At 40.0% G+C, this 20,072-nt stretch overlaps 1 protein-coding gene across 1 annotated transcript; it reads left to right on the forward strand.

Moving 5' to 3' along the window:
* Positions 1-916: 916 nt before the first annotated feature.
* On the forward strand, positions 917-19,341 carry FAM199X (family with sequence similarity 199, X-linked). Its single transcript, XM_074962583.1, has 6 exons — positions 917-1,098; positions 4,658-4,877; positions 9,964-10,113; positions 10,503-10,664; positions 11,957-12,217; positions 13,263-19,341. The coding sequence occupies exons 1-6, from the start codon at positions 917-919 to the stop codon at positions 13,431-13,433; spliced, it is 1,146 nt and encodes a 381-aa protein (XP_074818684.1). The 3' UTR covers positions 13,434-19,341.
* Positions 19,342-20,072: the final 731 nt, after the last annotated feature.

Here is a 20,072-nt window from a genome sequence, read left to right on the forward strand (position 1 = left end):
GAATTATGTCTATAGGGCAGTTATATGCTGCTGGGTATGTTGGCTCTGGTGGGTGCTGCAGATGGGATGTATGTCTGTGTGCGTTTCTGGGTATGGGTTGCGTGTAGGGGGTGTTGCTGAGTGTGGTGTTGCCGGGATGGTGTGTGTGTGGCTGGTGTATTGCTGGGTATGTGCTGTGTGTATGGCTGGAGTTGCTCTTGGGTGTAAGGTGTGTGGGTGTGTGAGGGGGTGTTCCTGGATATGGTGTGTGTGTGTGTGAGGGGGTGAGCTGTAGCTCACGAAAGCTCATGCTCAAATAAATTGGTTAGTCTCTAAGGTGCCACAAGTACTCCTTTTCTTTCTGGGTATGGTGTGTGTGTGTGGCAGGCAGGGGGTGTTCCTGGGTATGGTGTGTGTGTGTGGCAGGCAGGGGGTGTTCCTGGGTATGGTGTGTGTGTGTGTGTCAGGCAGGGGATGTTCCTGGGTATGGGGGGTGTGTGTGTTGCTGCATATATATGTGTCTAGAGGTGTTGCTTAAGGGTGTTGGATACTGTGTCTCTCTCCCTGGCGGTGTTGATGGGTCTGGGCTCTGATCGCTGGCGGCTTAGGGGCCGCAGTTCCCCTCCGTGACAGCAGGGGGCGCAGCCTCCCAGTCTCTTCCCGGAGCCGGAGCCGGAAGCGGCGGCGCCTGGCTCCCGCTCGAGCTGACTGAAGCCTGGCACCGGCCAGCCTGTAATGGCGGCACCCGCAACTCGGCGGTTGTGTCTGTGAGCCGCTCCTAGGGCCGGCCAGAGCCCCCCCCCCCCCAGGCCGGGCCGGGCCGGGCCGGGCCCCGGTCCATGGTGGGGCCGTGGGCCCGCGAGAGCAGCGGGTGCTTGAGGCCGGGCGGGCCGGAGCCGCCGCCGCCGCCCGGGCCCCCCGCCCTGCCCGCGGCGCCATGAGCGAGGCGTTGTACGAGAAGTTCCTGGCCCCGGACGAGCCGTGTCCCCTGCTCTGCCACCAGCCCCCGCCGCGGGCCGCCAGCCTGAGCGAGGAGGGCTGCCTGGATGTCAGCGACTTCGGCTGCCAGCTCTCGTCCTGCCACCGCACCGACCCGCTGCGCCGCTTCCACTCCAGCAGGTGCGGGGCCGGGGGCGGGGGGCGGCGCCCCAGGGGTCCCCCTCTAGGCCGGGCGGGGCGGCGGGGGGTTCCCCTGCGTGGGGGGCGAGCCCCCGGCTCTTGGCGGTGCTTCCCCTGCCCTCGCCCCTGGGCTGTGCCCGGCTCAGCTCTCGCTCCGCCTCTTCGGTGGACGGGGTTGCCACCGACCGAGTTGTTTTCCTGAATCTGCCCCTTGCCCCCCGCCGGCTGCGCTAGGAGCAAAGCAAACTCCCCAGTAGAGTTCGTGCAATCGGCTCCGCTTCCTTGAAACCTCTCCGTCCCCAGAGTGTACCTGACGAGCTCGGCAGGACAGATGATAGTTTAGTTAAGAGTTGCGCTAGTTTAACTTGAGCTAGTTGGGTTGGGAAATAGCACCCGTTTCTCTCGTGCAGACAAGGCCTTTCTGTGAATTAGTTCCCTCCTCGCCCACCCGCAAGACATTTGCAAATCCCTGTATTACTGCCTAGCCACGGTGATATAGTAGCATTGCCTATAAGCCTTCACTAAGCTAAAAAAAAACCTTACTACGCTAATAACTATTTGCTTCTACTCCACCCCAACTCCGGCATGCTTGTAAAATGCATAATTGCTCCAGCCAGCCCACATACATGGCGAATATCGTTTGGATTAGGCTTGTTTTCTGCAGGGCTAATTAGTTTGATGACATTATGGCTGGTACTAAAATGGTTCAGATAGCTATTCTCTGGTGTATTTGTGGCCTTTTTGAATCTTCTTGAAATCATTGTTTCTGGGAACTGTGGGATAGGAACTCCGAGGATGATGCAGCTGAAACCATTTAGAACAGCACTAGAGTGGGCTCAAAGCAAACCTACAAAGATTCACGCCATGAGTCAGAATGGCTAGAGTGGATGGATTGGAATTTTGCTTAAACTAGTGCAGTCTTCACATTTCGGTTAAGAACTGTTCGATTTTCTGGTGCACACAGTCTTGTGGCATTGGTGAGGTGTAACTTCTAAAAGTGCACAACTAGTTTTGCTAAAAACTACGACTTCTGTTTACCACAAAATACAAACACATCAATTCCCAAAGTGAAAAAATAATTTTGTCTACCCAAGAAGCAGATCTTGTACATGTGTACATGGAAGTGACTTTTTGTATGTCAATAATAAGTCACGCTAAAGTTGCAACAACTTACAGATCTGGGCCTTAAATGTGAATTCAAGATAGTTTTGATGATTCTCTGTTTAGACTTCAAAATGTTTTTTCATTACACATGTGCATCTAACTCCCCCACACTTTACATTTTTTGATTATTTTAGTGTAAATATGGCAAGTACTTCGCAAAGTTTGAATTTAGACTGAGAAGAAACATACCAACTTCCAGCTCAATTTACATTCAAATAAGTTAACTTAGGCTTTGTCTATGCTGGCACTTTTGTTGCTAAAACTTTTGTCGCTCGGGGGTGTGAAAAAACACCACCCTGAATGACAAAAGTTTTAGTGATGAGAAGCACCAGTGTGGACAGTGCTCTTTGTCTGTGGGAGCCACACTCCTGTTGACAAAGCTACCGCCCCTTGTTGGGGGTGGTTTTATTTTGTTGATGGACATGTTCGCTCCCGGTAATAAAGAACGGTCAGACAGCGCACCTTACAAAGGTGTGGCTGCAGCGGCAAAACTGTGCCGTTGACATAGCCTTAGAAATATAGTTGACAGTGGAAAAGCTGACAGGCCCTTAATCGTAGCATTGCTAGCCATCATTCTAATACAAACATTGTCCAGTAAGGGTGCTTTCATTACTCAGCATCAATTCAATTACATTTTCTCTCTCTGGGCTTTTGCACTATACTACTATGAAGCCTGCATGTGACCTAAACAATAGGTTCATGTATTTCTGATCAATCTTTGGATCAATGTGAGTGCCAAACTTGTAAATTTATGTGTAGACTATTTTTAAATGTTCCTCCTTATAACATACCTGTCATCCAAGTTTCTGAGCAGGTGTAACCAAGCCTCTGTCAGTTAACTAGTCAGTATTCTGCATCTTGAGCTGGTCCCTCATTTCTTCAGGGAAGCGTGTAACTTGTCTTCATTATTTTTCAATTCACTTTGTCCTTATCACCTTTCAGAGTATGCTACTTACTTCCATGGTGTCTGTAAGTGCTCTGTATCTTTTGAAATTTCAAGTAAATATAATGCAATTCTCATTTCTCAGGTACTTGCTCAGGTGTACTATGTTCAGCAGCCAGACACCACTTTTTCTTTCATCAAGTTTTTGAACTATTTTGATGTTCGTGTCCGATCAAGTGTTAGGAGACTAGCAAGGCTTTCATAGACCATGAACTTCCTGTAGGAATTGGCAATTACAGTATTAATTAGGGCACTCATCTTCATTCATTGATGATTTACGGCAAATATTTGGCCTATTGGAACATGCAACATGCCATCCTAAGAAACATAAGTGTTGACAAGCAAGCATGTGTGCAAATCAAGTAAAGGTGCTGAGAGGCATGCTTCCCACATCAGAAGGTTTTGCTCTTCAGTCTGTGATTAAAGGGATATTCCAATAGTAATCAATATGTCAAATGGATAAAACTTAACAGGTTAAAGATAGCTTGCATGGCTTTGTACAGTGAATTTTGGAAACCTTTGAATTTTCCCAACTCTTCTGGGATTGGGCCAGAATGCTGTGCAATTATGAAAGATAGTCAAGTCTCTGTTCATCGTATTGGTGAAAAATAATTGAGATGCTGAAACAAATTTCCTGACCTTGCTAAACTTCATGTGAGTAGGTCAGCAGAGTGAAAACCTGTTCCACGGCTTTCTATGGGACCAGACAGACTTTCCAGTTGGAAATATACTTTCCCTGATTAGCACAATTAACTAATTTGTAATAATGAAGCTGTGGAGAACATAATCCTTTTTAAGTAGTATTGATTGAGGCGCTCGATTTTTTTTTATGTGGATCGTTTTCTGTATTCTCTGTTCTTCTGTGTGGTCTTTAGAATGAAAAGCTCCGTATCCTATGTCTTTTTTGGCTTTGAGAACAGAGCCCAAAATATTAAGTAAATGAGTCCCAGATGTTTCCCTGGCAAGCACTAACTTCATGGGATCTACTCATGTGAGAGAGTTATGCTTGCTGACTCCCTGTTCTGTCTTTTAAACACAAGACCATCCTCCCTCCCTCATCTAGTGTTGGTACCTTTAATTTTGTCATGCTTTATTATGGGAATACTTTTAATGGAGGTTTAAACAAACTGGAAATCGTTTTTTAAAAAGTACATTTAATTAGAAATCTGAGACTATAAATATAAGGAAATTATAGCTCTAGTGAAATTTTTTATTACACTTAGAGTCTTTGTGTATGAGTATTCATCCTTTGAATTTTTCTTGATTTTTGTGCGTGTAAATTAGACCCTTAATATCAATTTAAATGCAGCTTATTAGATGAATTAACTTATTTCCAGCAAAATCCCCATGTAACAACTGATACAAAGGTATGGATATTTTAATGTACATCTTCAAAGGACAAAGCATTTTTTCTGTGTGTGTTGATGTTAATTTGTTTGGTATGCTTTGCAGGTGGAACTTGACTTCTTGTGGAACAAGTGTAGCCAGCTCAGAATGCAGCGAGGAGCTGTTTTCATCAGTTTCAGTTGGTGATCAGGATGACTGCTATTCTCTGCTGGATGACCAGGAGTTCACGTCTTTTGATCTGTTCCCAGAGGGTAGTGTCTGCAGTGATGTCTCCTCTTCTATTAGCACATACTGGGATTGGTCAGACAGCGAGTTTGAGTGGCAGGTAAACTATTTCTATGTCAACAGAGCAGATGAGGTGGGATCTACTAGCTGCTGTTTGCAGTTTTGACTCAGAAGTAAATGTTTGAAGCTCTTTGATGGTACGATAAACTCCCACTGCCTATACTGAGATTCAGCAGTAAAGGAAGTGTTTTGATAGACCATTTTATTACAAAGTTCTCATATAGAATTTTGATGACAAGACATGACCAGCTTCTGAAATAGGGCTGTTGCATATTATGGTCAGATTCATTTTTAGTTATCAGCATATCTTGCATCTATGAGGCCCTATCCTTTGGTGTGGGGCATCTGCATGTGTATTAGAATCTGGCTGTGTATACCTTGCATTGGCATTCTGGTGTGGCTGGGTTGCTGCTGTGTTCTTAATTCCCATTTGTGATTTTTGGCTCTGTGGGGCCGTTACTAATCACGTGGACCAGCCCTGTGTTCTGTGGTCCAAGGGTGGGAAGAGTGCAAAGGTGAGCTTTGTGCTACCGTGGCACTTTTCTCCGCATCTGTTACGTGCAATTTGATCTGACCTCGGATTCTAATCTGATATCTTTACAATTTTTGTTTTTGCATATAGCAGTCTTTCACCTGTGGAATGTGCAGACATCCTTTCTTTACAGTTTTCAATTTATTTTAATTGTAGTTAAATATGCTGTTCTAGGATAAGTGTAATAATCAATTAAAAGCATAATGTTCCTTTATCTTTCATGGACTTTAGTCATGGCATACAGTGTATGTAATACTCTGCGGTCATAGAAATATACTGTCCCAAATGTGATTTAAACCCCAACCCCCACCCCAATTTAAGCATTCCCTGATGAATTAGGAATGTTACAGATATCCCACAAAAGAGAAACTGTAAATGACATTGTGTGGGATAGCATTAGCTAAAAGTAGCTCCATGTTTCTTACCGCAGCTTTAGGATCCCAGTTTCCAACTATATCCCTTGTACAAAAAGGGATATAGTTGGAAATTCCAATTGCAGTTTTATAATGCAGCCTGTAGAAATACCTCAGAAAATTACTCAGATGACTTAGTTCCTCACTGAGATGTGAAATGTTCATTACCACATGGACACAGTGGGATTATAATTTTAAAAGAGAGTTTCCTGGTTATTTGATTAGCTGCCAGCTTTCCTTTTGAGTAGTTACTGGACATTTTTTTCTATAAGCATTTGCTAGAAGAGACCTACTTGACTGGACTTGTTGAGCTTTGGAAAAGATTTGTCATTGTTTCTACAACCTTACACAGCAAATTCTGTAAGTGAGTAATTCAGTTGTCACATTTAAACTTGAAGTGGATCAGAAATTACATGTCAGTTGTACAAATGAAGCTAGTTAAAATTCTGCTGTTGCTTACAGGAAAAAAACATGATGCAGGTGTCTTGTGTAGTTACTGTGTATAGTACAAATAGGTTTCCAGTCTTCTCAAACTGTACCTTTGGAATAGAATGTTTATTTTACAATGGAAAATATTCCCAATTATATAACTTCTGTTAAACACCTGTAATTACACAAATGTGCAGGTAATTAGAACTGTGTGGTTCAGAATGTCTTTTTTAATAAATAACCTCATAATTAGAAATGAGGCTTGATAAACAAAAGATAATAAACTGAATAATTTTACCCCAAAATTTAATAAATACCTTTATTTTAGGGCGTCCCTTTGAAATTTAAAGCTACCATTTTTTATATGTGCATACGTTCATCTTTGTAGGATCTAAAACAATAAATTACAGGCCTTAAATGACAATAATAGTATTTCTGCAACATTAGGGCCACCTGGGTTTAAGTAACAATGTACTGTCATTTGAGTTTTATTTCTCAACTTTTGAAGAGTCTTTTTTAAATTAGTGTTATTTATGTTAATAGGAATGAACAAAAAAGCCCATCTTTTTAAAATAAGCCTCCAAAACATTTATGCATTAACATTTTTTTTAAAATATGAAAAACTCAAATTCCACATGTGCCAGGAATTGGTATGTATATAACACATGCAATTTTGAAAATCAAAATCTAATCAAAGTAAACGTAAATCCATAAACTCAGTTTAAGCCAATTGCAGTAACCATTTTAAAATTAATTTATAAATTTGTTGCTTCCCTTCTCTAAGCATCTGAGCACCTTATTTTATAAAAGCAACTAGTTATTATAAAATCCCAGCTTTTCAATGTAAAGGTCAGCAATTAAGCCATGTTCCTCCACTTCCTATTGCTAAACTAAATAAAAAGAAAAGGAGTACTTGTGGCACCTTAGAGACTAACCAATTTATTTGAGCATGAGCTTTCGTGAGCTACAGCTCACTTCATCGGATGCATCATGCATCCGATGAAGTGAGCTGTAGCTCACGAAAGCTCATGCTCAAATAAATTGGTTAGTCTCTAAGGTGCCACAAGTACTCCTTTTCTTTTTGCGAATACAGACTAACACGGCTGTTACTCTGTAAACTAAATAAAACATTCTGAGAAATTTGACCAAACAGATTAGTATTGTAGTGCCCTGAAGCATGTTAAATTCTGGCTGTGGTGGACTTCTAGAAGGAGCACTTCTAGAGGCACTGTGAATGCCCTGCCATGGGAAGTTTAAGCAATGTATATTGACAGAGTTACTCATGTGATGGAGGAGAGAGGAGTTCCAGATTATAAATATAATCTTGAATGTTACTCAGCACAGAAGTGAGTAAGTAGCCATTGCGGACAACAGGTTTGTGCTGCATCCTGCACTAATTGAAGCTTTCAGGGACTTTTCAAGGCTAGCCCCAAGTAGCATATGTTGCAGTAATGCAGTCTGGGGTAATAAACCTGTATCACTGGTTTGGGGATGCATTAGAAAAGAATGATCACAACCTCCAGGCCAACCATACATGAAAAAGGTAGTATGTGTTACAGCTAATAGCTGAGACCTCAGGTGTAGTGATAAAATTATGACCTCCAGCCTGCAAACTGTTGGCAAAGGTTGGACCTACACCCACACAAATGGAAGGTGGTCTTTTCACTTTTGCTACTTCTGCCCAGATGCTTCTCCTTAGCCATCAGCATTGCTTCCATTGTAGTTGAGTTTGGCCTGTCCCCACCTCTGAATCTGGCATTAGTTGAGGGCACCCTCAACCTCAATATTTGTCTGAAGTTTCTTTAGTATCACTATGTTGCTGAGCTGCCTTAAAACTGGTGAGTAAGAGACTGTCCAATAATTGACTAGTGGTGATTTTCTGAGCAGGCGCTTCATCATATGCTATTTAAGTATAGCTGGCACCCTGGCTTCACAATGGGAAGCATTAACAATCCTCAATGAAGGACTAAACCCCTTCTCATTAGAATTCATTGGCCACGTGGCAAGGCTCCAGATTGATGTAGTTGGCTGCAACCCATCCAAAACCTCACTGAGTGGAATTGGACAGAACTCCATCAGAGAAGGCAATGTGTTCATAGCCAGCTGCTCTAGCACTGCTCCAGTTAGTGCCAGCTTAACCAGCTTGTAGTTGGCTAAATTATTTTTTAAAATTCCTTCCGGTGTAAAAAGTTTGACTCTAACAGAGCTTAGGCAAATCAGGTTCACTTGATTTCCCTTCACAATGACCATTCCTGTTGGATGATGCTTGGCAGAGAATGATGCTTTAATAGAGAACATTACTCATGAGGGCATTCTGTGCCAAAAAAATTAGAAATTCTGCACACAATATTTTAAAATTTCTGCAAATTTTATTTGTTAAATGTGGAAGTTCCACCATGGCATTGGGGAGCATAGGCCACTGGCTGAACAGAGGTGGGAGATCACTGTGCAGTTCCCCTCCAGGACACGGACTCTGGTGACGCTGCACCCAACCCTGCCACAGCACAAGGACTGGGCCTGCCCAAGAAACTGCCCAGAGTCCTGCACCTCCGTGCCAGGTGCACCAGGTGTGGGCAGGCAGGCTCAGCAAGACAGGATCTCAGTGTGGGGGTATCCAGGTGTGGGTTGAGAGGGTTCTGTGTGGGCCATCTGGGTGCGGGTGGCTCAGTGGGAGATCTGGGCGCAGGGGGAGATCTGGATGAACAGGGGCTTGTTGGAGGGTTCTGGGTGCAACGGTAATGGGACTCTGTGGGGGGGTCCAGGTAAAGCAGTGTGGGGGGCTCTGTGGGGCATCCAGATGCTGGGGGAGTGGGGCTCAGTTGGGTGGGCATCCAGGTGCAGCTGGATGGGGCTCAGTGGGGTGGGGATCGGCGTTCGGGTGGCTCGTTGGCGTGGTCCAGGTGAAGGGGGAGTGGGGCTCAACAGGAGGGTATGGGTATGAGGGGGTCTGGATGCACGGGGGTTGTGCAGATTGGGGAGCAGCTCCCTGTACAGGGATCCCTCTCCCTACAGCTGAAGAGCCATGGGTGCAGGAAGTGGGGGCGGAGTTTGCAGACCTTCCTACATCTGGGGGAGAAATCTGGGGGTGGGTCTGACGCATCCTCGGATGCTGTGCAGGGGAAGAGGAAGTCCCATCCTCCCCAATCCAGCCGGGACTAGCAACTGAGCTCAGCGCAAGGGTAAGAGCCACTAGCCGGGTCTTCCCCAGTCCCACCCCCTTCCCTACAGTGATTTACCTCTCTGCCGGCTGCTCTGGGCACCCAGTACTGATGGGGACGGTTGTGTGACAGTTCTTGTGGCTTCCCTTTGCTTCCCCATCAGAAAGTCGTTTTTCGGCAGGGAAGCAAAGAAATCTGCAAGGGGACATAAATTCTGCGCAGTGGTGCAGAATTCCCCCAGGAATAGAACTTACTAACATATCATATTAATGGATAGGGAAGAGTGAAATGCTGCATACTTCTGACATTTCCGTGAATGCAAATTGAAAAGGGAAATCATGAAGTAGAAAGTTGCATAGTTTGAGTTTGCTACACTTCACTCCTGCAGATGGTTCACAAAATTAACTTTTGTGTTTTGGAGTTGTAAATCATTGTGGGCAATTGTTAGTTTGTTTGGATTAAGAACTGATACTTTGCCCAGTTGACAGCATATTTTGCATGGTTAATAGTATTGGTCTGACTATTTTTCTACTCCGACCTAGCATATTTTGAGATTTTTGTTCTGTTTCTTTTTTTTCTTTGCACACCTACAAGTTGCCTGGCAGTGACATTGCAAGTGGGAGTGATGTACTTTCTGATGTCATACCTAGTATTCCAAGCTCTCCATGCTTACTTCCAAAAAAGAAAAACAAGCATAGGAATCTTGATGAACTCCCATGGAGCGCAATGACAAATGATGAACAGGTGAGCTTTGTTTTCATTTGTATTGGAGAGAACCAGTGTAGATGTACAGAAGAATTAAGACTCAATTAAATTGTTAGTTGAATAAAAGTTCTGTTGGTTACAGCAATGTAAGTATGATTTTGAACAAGTGTACATGACTACTGAAGTGAGAGATCAAATTTCTCGTCAAGTGTACATATAGAGACTGCTAACTTTTTCCTTTACTTTTCATTCTGAATTTTTATCTTTGATGATACTCAACTAGGTTGAGTCAAGAATCATAGGAAATGCAACATTTTGAGAGCATTTCTTTGATCCAAAATGGTACTGGTTCTTTCCTTTTACTTCTGCTTTGACTCATATTAAGAGCTAGCAGTTTTTAATAACTTTGTGCGTTTTGTTTTTATTAGGTTGAATATATTGAATACCTGAGTCGGAAAGTCAGTACTGAGATGGGTCTTCGAGAGCAACTTGATATTATTAAAATTATTGATCCCACTGCTCAGATCTCGCCTACAGATAGCGAGTTTATTATTGAATTAAACTGTCTTACGGATGAAAAATTGAAACAGGTAGGTTAAAATTTTTGTATGTGTCTCCTGAATTGGAGTTACCATTGCTCTCTGACATGTGGTATGTGTTGATATGTGTCTTGGAAAATCATCTATTGGGTTGTGACTAATTTTTTTTTCCATATTCACTGAGTACCAGTGGGCAGGATGGAACACAAAGTATGTTGTTGAACTTTGGCTTTCTTCTTCAACAGTTTCATATCAGTATGTGATCTTGGACCTTATATGAAACACATTAATTACATAAACGTGACCGAAGTGGTAAGTTTGTTCTGGTATATGAAACAGTTTCAGACAAAATACTCGCTGAGTAACTTTCAAGATTTAGGCCTCAATCCTGCAAGTGTTTCCTCTGGTGTGTAACTTCACTTACATGAGTAGTCCCAAAGTGGAGGTACTGCTTGTGTGACTATACTTCTACACCTACATAAGCATTTACAGGATTGGGGCCTTAATTTGCTCGCAAAAACTAAACTAAACTTAAAGAAAAATAAAAATTCTCATGAGATGATGTAATTCTTATTGATTTGGCAGCTTTCTAAATGAATATTTTTTGGGGAAAAAACTTGTTGAAGCGAGAAGATTATTGACCTTATAGAAAATAGAGCAAAAATAACGCTTCACTGCGTGTGCAGAGTAACTACTCAGCCAACCTTTAGTGTCACATGAGGTGGATGGTACCACAACTTCATTTTTTATCATAAGCTTTGTTTTCCCTCCACTTATATTATTTCTGAACCTATTTTGGGGCCCTGTTTTGGCATGATGCCAAGCACCCTCAGCTTTTATTGAATTCAATCGAAATTGAGAGCACTCAAGTCCGTCACAGATTCAGGGCCATTTCCTATTTCAGAACATTTAAAAAACCCAATCCTAACCTAAAATGGATAAGAATCTACTCTTCTGAGGGTTACTACTGGCTATGTCTATGTAGTACAATAAGTTTATAAAACATAATTTGCTTAAACAAATGTTAGTCGTCTTTTACTAGTATGGCTGACCTTTCTACATGGTGATATATTTTTTGTAATACATTAAATAGAAAGGGGAAGAATGTTTGTAATTCCCTAGCTAATTACGTCTATTTTAAGAAAGCCGAAGTGAAGATGTTCGTAGTGGTCATTACAATAAGTAGTTTTAACTGGCTAACTGAATCGTTGTTTTTAGACTATTTTTGGTTTCGTTTTTTCCCTCCAAACTTAGTTGTAATAAACATAAAATGTATAGCTTTTCCATTAAATATGCTGTCACCAATCAAGCTTTTATCATTTTTTAATGCTTTTGTTCTAAAGGTGAGAAACTATATCAAGGAACACGGTCCTCGACAACGGTCTGCAAGGGAGAGCTGGAAGAGAAGCAGCTACAGTTGTGCAAGCACCAGTGGCGTGAGTGGTGCAAGTGCCAGCAGTAGCAGTGCCAGTATGGTCAGCTCAGCAAGCAGCAGCAGCTCCAGTGCGGGCAACTCTGCTTCAAACTCCAGTGCCAACATGAGTCGAGCGCACAGTGACAGTAATTTATCCACGAGTGCTGCCGAGAGAATCCGGGATTCAAAAGTAAAACTTCTAATCATGCGCATGTGTGTCTGTGTGTGTGTGAGAGAGAGAGTGTGCACATCAATTGTTAAAGTCACTTACGCGATTGTCGTATTTTTACTGAAAGAAAAAGTATCGTTGATAGTCGCAGGACCGAAGGAAATTATTTGACTCGTTGTCCCATGAAGTGTCTAAAGGTGTTCTTATTGCTCTGTATCACTTTTTTTTTTTTGCAAGTGAAGAATTATTTTTAGATGTGTGTATGTGGTAGGGCTTAGACTAGTTTGATTTTTGTTTGAGTATTTAAAGAGCTGATAAATCAGCTTGACTCTTTTAATGATAAAAGGATGTGTTCTTCCTTTGAATTTATCAAAGATCAATTAATCTTTCAGAGCACAATACATGAATATTAAAGAATATCTTGATCTTTTTGATAGAACTTGTCTGGTTTCCTAATTTCTTTTTGTTTTTTCAACATATTTCTCATAGATTACTTGCTCACACAAGCGTGGTTGTACACTGAAGTGATTCTTTACAAGTAACATTATGGCATCTGTGTCTCAATTATTTTCGTTTTGTGTCTGTGTGTATTCCAATTTTGCAAACTCAGTCTGGGCTTTAAGACAAGCTGATTTCTCTTGGTCTCGTGACTCATCACTTATAGTTAAGGTTCTTCATCTCAAAGGCTCAGTTTTACCTATGCATCCTCTTCCAGTGAGCTTGCACAAGTATAACTGATAGATACTTAAACAGTTTGGAGAATGCACAACATGGAATAAAATTTGCATCTTGCTCACTCTTAGTTGAATTGGCTCTGCATGGCTAAACAGTAAAAAGCAGTAAAAACTTGCTTATTTAAGTGACAAAATTAAGTAGGATTTTGAATAAACACATGGAATAGATCTGAGTAAGGGTGCCTTTTTTAGTCACTTCTCAGAGCAGACTCTAACTTTACACTAATTTATGTTCACTAAAATCCACCTTTAATGTTTCTAATAAAGGACCATTTATTCCAGTAGTCTAGATATAGAAGAACTCATTTTGCCATTTGTCTTTATTTTGACAGAAACGTTCTAAGCAACGGAAGCTACAGCAAAAGGCTTTACGCAAGAGACAGCTGAAAGAGCAGAGACAGGCTCGGAAGGAAAGACTGAGTGGATTGTTTCTTAATGAAGAAGTGCTCTCTTTAAAAGTGACTGAGGAGGACCATGAAGGAGATGTGGATGTTTTAATGTGACAGGGATGAATTTATCAGTGTTCTTTCTAAGCCTTAAGTGTATTCTCTTCGTTTACATACGTTTCTTGACCAAAATTTTGATTAGGACAGAGCTAACAATGTATCAAACAGAACTCTCTATTAAGTGTAATTTTAATATTTTGAACATTTATAATTTATTCAAGTGAGCTGACTTTTTAAGACTAACAATTTTGACTAAGATTGAGACTTCAACAGACAATTTCACAGTGACTTTAACAAGCTGCTGAGAAGATACTGTCTAAAAATAAGCCACTGAATTAGGTTTGTATGGTATTTGCTTTCAAGAATCTAACTGCAATGGATTGTTCTGTTAAATGGGTTGGTACTCTTAAAGATACACTGATACTGATAGCAAACTTTGGAAAAAAAAACAACAACAAAACAAAACCCTGTTTCTAAATAGGAGATCTCACCTTTGTCTTATTCTGTGTTCCCTTATTTCTTATTAGGAGCTTTGTTTTCATGAAAACAGGATCTTAGTTCTATAAGTTACTGTGTTCTTGCCCCTCACCCATATCAAATCCTAATACTTCATGAAATTGGATTTTTGGAAATGATGGTTATGATTTCACTGAAAGAATTATGAAGTAATTGGGGAGTAATAAGCAGAAGCAGATTTCTCACCACACAAAGCTGTAATGCAAATGTCAGCTAGTAACAAAATGTAGAAGAAAAAGGTTATTTTCAAAAGTAGAATTTTTTCTAGGAGGAATTGGCTGTTCTTTAAGATGTAAACCTTAGTCTCTAAAAAGTTATCTTGCTCCTCAATATTTGGATGATTAGTTTTTGGTTCCTTTGATAGTCTTATTTATGTTGTTAATGGTTAATCAGTACATCCTCTTTCTTGATGTTAAGAAGAAAAAAACCCTAAAAAATGAAAATCTCATACATTATATTAATATCTACGGTTCAGTCATAGGATACTATTCATAAAAAAGTCTTAAAAAATGTTACTGGAAACCGAAGTGCAAACAATTGATGCCCAAACTTGGTAGATATTTCTTTATGGCCAAAACTATATGTAAGAATAACTATTTGCTGTTGGCAAGAGAACCTAATTATTGATGCAGCTGTGTTTTAACTGTATGCTCCCTGTTTATTTACCACTTGCAGGATAGTTTAAGGTGATGGAACTTTTTTACGAGGTGTTGTATCATTGCTAATCTAATTCAGACTACTGGTTTTGTTGTATAGCCTTTTGAATAAGCGTTGCTGAGGAGAACAAGCCACACCTTTTAGTTTTTACTTCTGCACCTGAAAACTCAAATTGAGATGATTTTATTCTTGACAATTAGTAAACCAGTTTCTGACTTTATTATGGAAATGTTGGTTGTTGGGTTCATGTTTTGTTCTGGATAAAATTGCTGTGTGTTCATTCAAATGCAACTATTAGAGGTGAAAGAGGTGACTAGAATTCTGAATTCAGAAAGGTGACCTTCTCATTTATATTGGTGCTTCATTAATATCATTTAGATTTGTTCACTCTGGAGATAATGAGTTTGTCTCTTACTGTCAATTTGATGTGGCCTCAGAAAACAGGAGTCCTGAGGCGTGCATTTTCAGGATTGAGAACTAACTCTGCTCATGAATAATTTTACACATGTGAGTAGTCCTGTCAACTCAGTGTGACTATCCAACAGTGTAAGTGTTTACAGGATTGGGCCCTAAATTAGTCCTGACAGTAGAATTTTATTGCTTTCTGGTGGGCTGCAAAAGTTAAATTAAGGAGAAAAAAATCTGGGGACAAAGAAAATGTTAACAATGATACTGCAGTTGAGATCACACTTTCAGTGGAAGATCAAAAGTAAAAACTTCTATACATGTGTATGATGACATACATTTAGACTGTAGCATCTTTGGAAATATTTGTTTGATAGTAAATGACCTAGGCATATTACTGTTCAGACTACAAACTCCAGAACATGGACCACCTGTGAGATAGATGCAAAAGATACTGGAGATCTGAAATGTCTGGTAAGTATTTATAATGCCATATGCCAAATGAAAGGGCTTCAATAAGAGAGAGGTCCACAATCAAAATAGTAAATGTAAACTCTTCTTCTCAGTTGATTCTTCAAAAGTCACTAACAAGTTTGATTGCCCACTGTCTTCAGTGGCAATGAGAAATATCAACTTAATTGTCAGTTTTAAAATTCAAATACCTGCTATGTCATTTCTGTCTTGTCATTTGAATATACTGGTAACTTGTCCTGGGAGGTGAGCTCTTTTTGTATTACTTGTCTCTTATACATGGTTGCAATAGTAAAATACAAAAACAATCCCATAAACTTGAATAGTAAATCTTGTTTGTAGTGATAAGTGTAACTAAAACCAAATAATCCTTGTGCTTTCTGTTAACAAGTTTCTGAGATGGAGGATAGATGAAATTGTATTGCTGTTAAAACTGCTAATTTCAGGGTCCAAGTATTGAACCCTTGTGGCAGAAGTTCACAAATTCATCATGAACCATTTCACATAATCCATATAGGTATCTATCGCAGTTCAGTACAGCCTTTATTTTCTACAGTGGCTTTGAACTATGCATCTTTATGTAAAGAATATTGTACCTAGAGCATTGAAATGCTGAAATTAATTGTAAGAAGGATGCAAAATCTCAATTTTGGGGGGCGTGAAAGTGTCACTTTATTTTTCTGTCTCAGCAAGTCTGCTCTTCAAAGTGTAAAATTCGTAGTTTTTATTGCAAGAGGTGACCCCTCATTTTGATGAGATGCAACTCTTTTGAGTCACGTATTACCAGCTTAGAGGAGAGTAAATGTCAGTGTTAACCCCAAAGCAGTTTGTCACCCTTACTTACCAGAATGGCAAGTTAGTTAGTTTTTCTAAATAATAAATTCCTAAATCTAAACCTTAAGTTGTAGAGCAACGTTTGAGGAAGACCTTGCTATAGCGATTATGTGCAGTAGCAGAATTCCTTGAAATGGGAAGCTTCACTGAAAGGAATGGAAAGCCTGAGGCTTTCCTATTTTTATTTGTTTGTCGTTTGGTAAATGTTATATGAAATGCTTCACTTATTTTTATAATTGTTTTAAACTGGATATCATTCAAAACATTAGTTTGTTTAAAAATACTAGAATATTAAAACGACGTTGTACTAGCCTCCAAGCTTTAACTTAAGTTCTCACCTCTGTAGATAAGGATGTGTGTATCCCCATTCGTCATAATGAGGATATATCACTTTTAATGTGCCTTAAAGTGAGTCTGACACTTGTTTAAAATTATGTATTGGAAAAGGAAAACAAATTAAAATTATTACGAAATGAATTGTTCGTTAAAATAGGTCCCTCCTGGACAAAATCTGACAATTTTTTTAAAAAATGAAGAGCAGAATGAGTCATCAATTTAAATATTAGCCAATATAATTCTTCATTAATATTTTACAACACAAAATGAGAGGGAAAGAAATAGCATTTCTATCCTGGTGTGTTAGTGGTCCTATATAAAAGAAAGTGTAAATCTAAATTTAAGCTTAGTGGTTAAATAGTTCCAGTTTTCATCAACTTGGATGAATAGCTTCCAGAACTATTTTGGCCAAATGGTGGTGGTGGTTCACCATCACCTTGAGAGTTCAGCTCCTCCTCATATAATTGGATGGTAGTCAAGAAGGGTGGAGGAAAAAGTGGCTTCCAAAAGGTGCCAAAATGGTGCTGCTTTAATAACTTGTAGTTTTTAGCATCCTGCAACTAAAGTAAAATCTTACATTATTGGTTATTCACGTATAACGGTGTGGTTCTTTGGTCACCAAACTGAACATTCTTCATTTTCTTTATCTCCTGCATCTAAATGTTTTGACTTTCTTACCTAGGTCTTGTAAAACCAGTCCATCAGAGGCCAAGTTCTCAACACCTCAGAAAATAAGGCTCTAGATGATTTCTTTGTTCTGAGGTCCTTATTTACACTTTGAGATTGTGTGTTTGAGCTGGAGCGAAAATAGCTCCAAGAACAAAAGGTGTAACAGCATGCAAAAAGTTAAATACTTCTGTCCCTTCATAGATTAGTTCTCACATTTGAACAAAGAACTTTTTTCAGCACCAGCGTTTTTTTGTCAATGATTTTGGTCTTCACTTACAAAATGCAGTGTCCTTCTCATCAGGTACTTGCCCCTGGTGTCAATCTAATTTATGGGTTTGTAGTTGAAAAGGATATTGGTTTTGCCTCATGGATGTTAGTTACTTCTGTGATTTGTCATCCCATCTGGTCTTTGCAGGACTGACATCGTAGCTACAGAAAGAAGCCAAACAGTTAAAATTTTAGATCTTTGAACTGCGTTTTAAAAGTCCAGTCCTGCTTTTTATCCCTTGATGTACATTGCTTCCAATATTTAAATTTCCAAGTGGAAAAGGAAGTGCTAATAGTTATTTGGTTCCTGAGTATTGGTTCTGTGGCTATCTTGAGCTTTGTAACAGCTGTGATATAAATTTAATCCATTTAAACTCTGCAAGAACATTAACTGTTTGCCTGGGAATTATTTCTCTATAAAGGCTTAGAAGGAGCACTGAAAATCTAACTGCAAGAGGACTGTTTATATTTAAAAAAAAAGTAAGTCTTGAGCACGATTAAACATGAGGAAGAAAGAGCTACCTGACAGACCTGTTCACTTTTTGTATATGTATAGCTAATTTCATCTTCTGTTTTGTTTGAAATGGTTTCAGTATCTTCTTCCTTTAACAGCTTGACAAACTTAATTAGATTAAAAGATGCTAAACTTACATTCAGTACAGAATGCTTACTGAGCATTACAGTAAGCAAAAATCAGATCTCTTCTCTTGGTTCAATATTTAGTTTTTTAATGTGAACTTTTTTATATTGTCAATAAAACGTGTGGAGATCTTTCTCTAGAAACTATTGCTTAAATTTATACATACGCATTTAAACTATTAAAGAGGACATACTAGATGTGGAAAAATGTGTATAAATTTGACAATATGTATTGATCTGAGTTGCTGAAAGGCCTGTAAGCCTGTACTTTTTCCTTCAAAAGTAGGTTGACATGTTGGCCTTTAAATATTGATGGTTTCTAAAAATTTGTTTTAGATGTCTGAAGTGTCGTGTTAGGCCACAGTTTCTCATGCCCAGCATTTAAGACTAGCTGGCCTAATGGTCACTATTTTGTTGACTGACTGATCCTGCAGTTCTTGTGCATGGAAAACTCAGATGAAATGGGTTGTGTGCATAAAGACCCATTCTTGCAGCTCTTGATTTGTGAAGTGCAGATTTTAGCCCAACTTAAACCTTGTATGTTTGATGCTTTGGTCTGAATGAATAATAGAGAAGAGAAATGCAGAGAGCTTTAAAACATTTCATAATGTGGTTAAAATTTTCAAATTAATTCATTCTAAAAGGTCAGTGATGTTGGAACCCTGAGACTAAAAGTCATAACTAAAGCAAGAAGGAAGCTGTCTCATTTGAAAAATCTGCTTCAGATTAGTCTTAAGAGTTATAATGTGTGAAACTGTTAAATTGGAGCTATTTTTCCAGGGTTTCTGCTACATGTATTGCAACAACGCACTTTTGTACATAAAACCGCCCTCTGTAAATTCTGTACCTACTTGCCACAGTGTTTATAGAAAGCTTTTTTCTGAAGTTGTGAAGAACTTAATAGCTGCAACACTGGTGACTGACTTTATTTTCAGCTCTTCAATGTATTTAAAATAGTCATGTGAACATCAAAGTAGGGGTTGGAATTAAAAACACAGCAAAGATGTGCTGATGAAACTAAAAATGTGGTCTTGTTTTGAACAGTAAAGTTTGACATGGGGTTTATGTGCCCATTGCCCAACATGTGGGCAGGTAGCACCAATAAATGAAGCATGTTTAAACTGCCTTTGGTAGAAGACAGCATGTACAGCCCTAGTTGTTCAATGTAAATAACCCAGCAAAGGTTCATAGTAAAACATACACTTGATTAAAGCAGATGTGCTTTCAGTTGAATTCTGATGGATCAGAGGAAGTGAGTTACATAATCTGAGACCCACTAGCAAAAATGCTCTGGCTTTAATCAGTGACTTTGCACCTACAGACTAGGTCACCAAAAGTTCTCATTTGTTCTCTACAATCCTGGTGTTGTGCATAGGGAGAGGAAGTCTCTAAGAGTACATCTTCACTTGCGAGTTAATCTGTCCCCCTCTGATCAAACCTCTGATCTGAGTTTAGTGGTGCTTTCAACCCAGGCTAGCTGGCCCATCCTGGGGTATTGGCTAAAGCCCAAGTGAGACTTTCAATCAGGCATGTAACCCACCTACTTTATAATGAAGATGCAGGTAAAACCACTTGAGGGCTGATAGTCCTCCACTGCGTTCCCACAATTCCCCTTGTATGCCCAGAAGGACAGATAAATTCTCCCACAATTCACTGGGAAGGACTCAAGTGGCTCTGCTACTGTAGCACAAAGAACCAAGGACAAGCCTACAGAAGTAGTAGTGACACACAATGCTGGCTTCAGCATTGTGTGTGAGCTTTGCAGTGTGGTGGCTCACACCTGGGCCAGGCTAACCTGGGTGCTCAGGCCTGGCTGCTGATTACTTGAGTTAACTAGTGAAGACCTATCCTAAATAGATGCATTCAGAATCATGTAGGCAAGGCCTTGTGTATTCTGCTATG

The sequence above is a fragment of the Natator depressus genome, chromosome 9 (assembly GCF_965152275.1).
Source record: "Natator depressus isolate rNatDep1 chromosome 9, rNatDep2.hap1, whole genome shotgun sequence".
NCBI lineage: Eukaryota > Metazoa > Chordata > Testudines > Cheloniidae > Natator > Natator depressus.

Excerpts from the sequence above, each read along its gene's own strand:
- FAM199X (XM_074962583.1), top strand. The coding sequence starts at position 917 with ATGAGCGAGGCGTTGTACGAGAAGTTCCTGGCCCCGGACGAGCCGTGT. Across the intron at positions 4,878-9,963 it reads ACAGCGAGTTTGAGTGGCAG|TTGCCTGGCAGTGACATTGC; the intron begins GTAAACTATTTC and ends CACACCTACAAG. Across the intron at positions 10,114-10,502 it reads CAATGACAAATGATGAACAG|GTTGAATATATTGAATACCT; the intron begins GTGAGCTTTGTT and ends TGTTTTTATTAG.